Source organism: Rhodamnia argentea, chromosome 9, assembly GCF_020921035.1.
Source record: "Rhodamnia argentea isolate NSW1041297 chromosome 9, ASM2092103v1, whole genome shotgun sequence".
Taxonomy (NCBI): domain Eukaryota; kingdom Viridiplantae; phylum Streptophyta; class Magnoliopsida; order Myrtales; family Myrtaceae; genus Rhodamnia; species Rhodamnia argentea.
This window is the reverse complement of record NC_063158.1, coordinates 25799621-25806522: the sequence shown is the minus strand read 5'-3', so window position 1 is coordinate 25806522 and position 6902 is coordinate 25799621. Positions and strand designations below refer to the sequence as shown.

Genomic DNA, 6902 nt, shown 5'->3' with positions numbered 1-6902 from the left:
GTAGAATTCCAAGATAAAAATTAAAAAAAAAATTAAATAGAAGAAAAATAAGCTGAAAATTAAAAAGGGGGTCTTGTTCAAGCGACGAGCGCTCGCACAGCTCTCGCTGCCGCCGTCCCGCCATCCTCGACAAAGGCCGATGAGTGTGGGGGTTGGTCGACGGGGGTCGCCGAGCCCCGGCCGGTGGTCGGCAACCCCCGCCAACCGCAGGCTCGGTCTCGCCCGGCCACGGTGAGGCTCGGCCTCGACAACCCTCGCCGCCCGAACAAGACTCCTCCTAAACTTTTTTTAAACTTTTCAACTTATTTCTCTTCTATTTATTTTTTTATTTTTAGTTAATTTTTAAGTTTAAGTCCACGTGAAAGTCCACGTCTACTTCCAATGAGCCACGTCGGTTTAGATATTAGTAAAAAAAGGCCATGTAGGATTTGCTCCAAGCATGTGGAGTTTGCATTTAAGTGGTTGTTTTTTAAAAAAAATTGGTACTTAAGTTATCTTTTTGCAACTTTTGGCACAAAAGTGAGCGCCGTATACAATTTATAACACTTATAGTGTACTTCTCTCCGACTCTTCCCATGTAGGATTGTGGAGTTACTTATTTCCCGTGTCCGTAGTGTAACCGACAATAGAGTATAGAATTCGGGAGACGATAGAGTATAATTGAAAATGCTTTCTCTAATTTATTTACGTCATGTTTGAAGTGTAAATTCAAAAAGAAATGAAATCTTCATATGAATTTCCAATTTATTTTTTGAAATTAAATTCCAACAAAAAATATATAAAAAAAAATGGCAGATGTTGCGTCATTAAGTTAAACGCTTGTTGGTCAATGTGCACCACATGGCAAAACCGTGCCACATGTCATACCACGTGGCAAATATATAAGCAAAGTGAGTGTCGCGAGGCGATCATTGGAGTGAACGTTCTCTCAGCTTCGGCTTTAACTACAAAGAATAGAATTGACATTTTCAAGCCTGGCGTTTCATTAGAAAAATCCATCAGAAGCTCCTACCGACATTGCCGTCTTTAGACCAGAGTTTATGGTCTAAGTGCAATTTTTCTTTATTGATAAGCCAGGGTACAGACATAAAAGACCCGACTACTTTGAGATCCATGAAGTACCTTACATATCTTATGCACTAGTTAGTTAAAGTTGAGGCCTTTTGAGATTCATGAAATACCTTATCTCCAATTCCCGAGTTGAAAATTGCCTAATGCCTCGACTAACTGCGCTACAATTTTCATCAAGATTTGAACAAGCGACCTCTAGTTCTTGAGCTGAAATGAGTCAAAAATTGCTCATATCTTCCTTCTCATATACCACGCAAGCCCCAATTGTCTCTCTTCTTGTCAAATGTCAGCACACCACACCATCCCAACCATGAAACCACATGTGCTCATACCACAACTTCCGTACCGGCACCATCCTTGGTCCTCTCTCTAAAAAAGTATTTTGTGCATCAATTATGATTGATACGGTGCGATCGACCAATCATATGGCTTATATGATATGCATCCCAATCAATTTTTGCTTTTGAAATTTGATTCTCTAAACATTATATCGGCCTACTTTTTCACGTGTCATTATCGAGGACTTGAACTTTATATATCTTTCTTTTTTCATTCCACGTGCCACCCAAGAATTTTTTTTCGATCGGATAATCATTTGTTTTTGTCCCTCCTGTTAGATATTGCTGGAGTTATGAGTGAGTACTCCTATTAAATCTATGAAGAGAATTTTACAATATTTATCAGATAATTCGACAAACTATAATCACGTATCAAAATCAATGAGTCACGTAATATTCAACGTCCTGCAAAGCGCGGGAAAAAGTACACCTTGAGACAACGACCGTTAAAAAAGCCGTTGATCATTCCTCGCGTTGGGTTCCAACTTCCAAGTACAGCCTCGGACTCAGCAACTTCGAACACGTCGACCCACTGACGCTGTCTCGTGAAATTGTCTTGGACAAGAGCAAGAACCATGGAGCAAAAGGCGATGTCTCTCCTCCACAGTTCCAAGAACCTCGGTCACCTCCGACAAGCGCACGCTCTCGTCCTTAAAACCGCTCTCGATGCCAACAACGACGTCGCCGCCAAGCTCTTGCGAACGCTGTTCATGCATTCCTCTTCGTACGGTGATTCGTTGCCTTATGCTCGCTCTATTTTCGACTCGGTCTCGTCCCCGGACGCGTTCATTTTCAACACCATGATGCGCGCTAATTTGGTTTCCCAGAGACCCCACGAAACCTTGTCTCTGTTTCTCCGAATGCGCCGTCAAGATGGAGTCTTTTGTGATAGTTTTAGTCTTTCTTTGGTGGTTCAAGCATGTGGTAGGCTGATGGATGGTGATAATGGTCGAACGGTGCATGCCCAAGGGATGAAAATTGGGTTCGAATCGGATTTGTTTGTTCAAACTGCTTTGATTGAGATGTATGCGAGACTGGGTTTTGTAGAGATTTCGAAGAGGATTTTAGATGATTTGAAGGAACCAGATTTGGTTTTCATACAATGTGCTGTTGGCTGAGTATGTGAGGATTGGCGAAATTCAGCTCGCACATGACCTGTTTGATAAAATGCTTGAGAGAGACTTGGTATCGTGGAATACCATGATTCATGGGTATGCCACGCTTGGGGATGTTATGGAGGCAAGAAAGCTGTTTGACAGTGCTAGGGAAAGAGATGTAGTATCTTGGAGTTCCATGATTGGAGCTTATGCTAGGACTCGACAGTCTAATGAGGCGTTGAAGCTGTTTCACAAGATGCAATTAGCAAATGTGGTGCCGGACAACATCACGATGGTCAGTGTATTGGCTGCCTGTGGAGACATAGGTGCGCTAGGAATGGGCAAAATGATCCATGAGTACATGCAGAGAACTAGGATTGAAGTAGATATGAAGCTTGGCACTTCACTAGTGGACATGTATGCGAAGTGCGGCGACATAGACAGCTCATTGAGTGTATTTAACCGAATGGACAGAAGGGACGTCCTCACATGGAGTTCTGCCATTCTGGGGCTTGCTAACCATGGATCTGGTCAAGCCGCGCTTGAATTTTTCTCCAAAATGATAGCTGAAGGAATTAAGCCCAATGATATTACCTTTGTTGGGGTTTTGAGTGCATGCAGCCACATGGGCCTTCTTGATGAGGGATGGACATACTTCACATGCATGAGTGATGTTTATGGCATTACTCCTAAAATTGAACATTATGGTTGCATGGTTGACATTTTGGCTCGCGCAGGGCGACTTCAAGAGGCTAGGGAGCTCATTCAAAAGATGCCATTCGCACCAGATGCTGTTGTTTGGAGGGCCCTTCTTGGAGGTTGCAGAGTCTACAAGGACACTGACCTGGCAGAAGAAGCCACAGTCAATCTTCTTGAATTGGAACCACAAGCCGATGGGAATTATGTTCTCTTGTCAAACATTTACACCCAAGAACAGAAGTGGGACAAAGTTATTCAAGTGAGAAGAACGATGAGAAATGTAAATATTGAGAAGCTTCCTGGCAGTAGTTCCATTGAAGTGGACAATGCAGTTTATGAATTCGTTGCCGGTGATAAGTCACACCCACGGACACCGGAGATTTACCAAATGTTGAGTGAGATCTTCGAAAAATTGAAGCTTGCCAGGTACAAACCGCTAACTTCTACAGTTTCACAAGATCTCGATGAGAGACAGAAAGAGATTGCATTGGCTTATCATAGTGAGAAGCTGGCTATTGCTTTCGGACTTCTCAGTACAGATCCCAGAACCCCTCTTAGAATTGTTAAGAACTTACGAATATGTGATGATTGTCATTTCGTCATAAAACTCATCTCCAAGATTTACAACAGGGAGATCATAGTTAGGGATCGCAACCGCTTCCATCATTTTCTTGAGGGTTCATGCAATTGCAAGGAGTATTGGTGAGGAAGAAGGAGCAGAAGGAAACTATTTAGACATACAGGATAGGATGATAATGGTTTTACTTGCTTTCCGCTTATCACACATCTAGAAGCCACAAATGAGCCTGTACATAGCTCAGTCTTCTCTTTGATTTAAATTACTTACAGAGCACCTGTAGTCTTAGCTGCGTCAATGCTGTTTGTATAGTATCCAGATTAATGTAACGGAAAAACTTTTTACTTTGGGAGGTTTGTTGGCCATGAGCAATCCATTTTGCCTCTGTCATGTTCCTGAACGATTAGCAGGAAACTTGTACTTTCTTTGTTACGTCTCTGTCTTGTTACTGAACGATCAGCAAGAAACTGAGTTCACTAAGCTAATTCTAGATTGATGCAGATGTAGAAAGGCAGATAATATGAGATTTTGCCGAGAAAGACAAACTCATGTAATTTCACAAGCAAGACAGCTTTTTTCTTAGCGCTGTAGACTTCACTGAGCAAGAACTGAACTTTGATGAAAGAATTCACCTTCCCTGCTGCCAGAAAATTTCATTTACCCAATAATAACATCTCATTATTTGCAAAGATAGTACCAGCACCATATTTCATCAGAGTTCTCCACCAATCAGCTAAATTAGAGCATCAAGTGCAAAAACACAGATAGATACAAGAAGTAGCGTAAGAAAATTCTATCTGCTTCATTGCAAAGCAGACATTTACAAAGAACTTTCTTTTTCCTTCCAAATTCAAGTTGGGGATTTTACAATAGTGTAGTGGAAGTTCTGAACATTGCTCCCTTGATCCTATAGAAGTGGAATTAAAGCTAATCATCAAGCTAAACATTAACTACAACTAGTACAAAACTTTACAGGTTTCACTCGGCAAAACCTACAAGTTTCACCACCACGCAGAAGAAGTTACCAAAGCTCGGTTCATCCAGCCGAGATAAAGAGCTCCATCCCTCTCTTCGATTCTATACTTCTCGTTATATCCCTTTAACAGATCTCTGACAGCATCAGTAACTGCAGAACTCAACGGGAACTGCTGAAACCCAGCCATCCTAAATCTGTACCTCCATTTCCCCCAAAGTTCGTGCCTTTCAACCCTTTCCATCCCCTCACAAGCTACCATGTTGACTATGTCCCTGGCGATGCAATGCTGCTCCGCACTGATTCTTTGCTTGTCATCCCGTGGGCGCGCCACATCAATTGATTCAAACATTGCTGTATAATAGTCCACGGTCTCTATAAACCTTTGATAGAATGGTGACGTGTTGGTGTTAGACTCTTGCTCCACGAGGGTGACCACCTTTGGGGATAGACTCTTAACCAATCGCAGCAGCCGATCACGGTGGTTATGGATACTGACGCTTTCATCTGGCATATGATGCAAAACATATGGAAAATTCACGGCTATAGCTTCTCCAGGTCGCAATCCGAGGTTCTCTTGTTCTACCTCACTTCCACACATGGCGGCACTGTGGAACTCAAATAGCACTCCACACGACTCAGCAACCTTCGCTAGCCTCTGCCCGACAATGCTGAGCCCTCCTCCACGCGCATGAGCTGACTGGGAGTCATCAACTCCAGTGATGCGAATGAGAGGGGCCCCACCCGCTCGTCCTGCAAGAGCCTGGATAAGAGTGATCCACTGGGTTCCTTGAGCTATCTGGAAGTCAATTATGTGGATTCTTGACTCGTACTTTATAGCTTCCTCAATTACGACATTTGCTGACTGGTAGGCAAACCTCCAGTATGGGCAAATCTGATAGAGGATGTGCATGTAAGACATCAATTCTGAGCTAGTGGGCTCTTTGCACTTGAGCTTTCTGTAGATTATGCTCCCAGAAGATTCCAATCTCGCTCTAAGCCCTTCCAACAAGTAAGCACCCAAACGCTGGTTTGGATCTCCTGAGACAGACACCATCCTCTCCAACAACTCCATCAAACCAGCTGTCTTAGGCATGTCAGCATTGTCAATCGCTTGTGCACAGACAATGAGCACTTCCTTCAAATTCAATCTAGGGATCATCTCTATCATCTGATTTACATCCCACTGCCCAGTTGATGTGAATTGGTGGCTCCCACTATTTAGGCAACAATTGCCGCTATCACTGATATCAGATTCAGGTCCAAGCAACGAATTTTCCAGCTCCCTCAGCTTGCCCCACATGTCATTGCCAAAACTAGCCACAGAAGAACCACTGATGGGTGACCCATGAGGATTGTCAGAAGAATGTTGCGCATCTGACAAATACGAGTGTGAACCTTGATTCGAAAAGGGACTCCTATTAGACGCAACGCTCACAGCCGAAGGGGAATCATACGAACCAAAGCCGGAAATGGCTGGAGCAGATTCGAGAGTGAAGTACTGCTCATTGTAAGCCTGAAAGGAGAAATTAGTCCCTTGGCTGCCAATGTCTGGACTGACATTGTTTTCCTCGATCTGAAAATTAGGCAAATAATAAGGGTCGATGTCTTGCACAGGTTGATGGTATAAGCCATGGACGCCGGCCGCATTCTGGCGGTTTTGAGATGTTCGCATTTAGGAGGATTCGAGGTGATTGACTTGCAGATAATACTGAAAGCTTTCTAGCAGAATGTTTTATGTAATCCAGAACATCACTCAGGCCATAAGAACAAACATGGCAATCTCAAACCCAATGATCTGCTCTCATCGCACCATGGAATTCCTTGATACGATACTCAGCAGCAACAGCAGCCAAGTGCTTCCTCGCACCTATCGTGTAAAAGTAGCAATATCTGAAACCACACGGGGACAAGGTACAATGTCAATTACAATCATTGATAGTTTCAAACACCTCATCCTCATATATGAACAAAATCAGTATCCAAAACCATTCTCCTCAAGTAATTGTTGCAGTTCATTAAAGTCATAAACGAAAAGGGACTAAAAATCAAAAGAAGTATCAGAACAATGCATTAATCCCAACTGCACAAATTACATGAAAGATTAGAATAAAGCTACTACTTTAGCCACCATGTTCATTCCTTAA

General features: G+C 42.9%; 1 protein-coding gene and 1 pseudogene across 1 annotated transcript; one reads left to right on the top strand and one right to left on the bottom strand.

Moving 5' to 3' along the window:
* Nucleotides 1-1926: 1926 nt before the first annotated feature.
* LOC115742942 lies at nucleotides 1927-4251 on the top strand (annotated as a pseudogene).
* Nucleotides 4252-4613: 362 nt separating this feature from the next.
* On the bottom strand, nucleotides 4614-6621 carry LOC115742943 (scarecrow-like protein 13). The gene has a single exon (XM_030677498.2). The coding sequence runs from the start codon at nucleotides 6428-6430 to the stop codon at nucleotides 4784-4786; it is 1647 nt and encodes a 548-aa protein (XP_030533358.1). The 5' UTR covers nucleotides 6431-6621; the 3' UTR covers nucleotides 4614-4783.
* Between the last annotated feature and the right edge of the window lie 281 nt (nucleotides 6622-6902).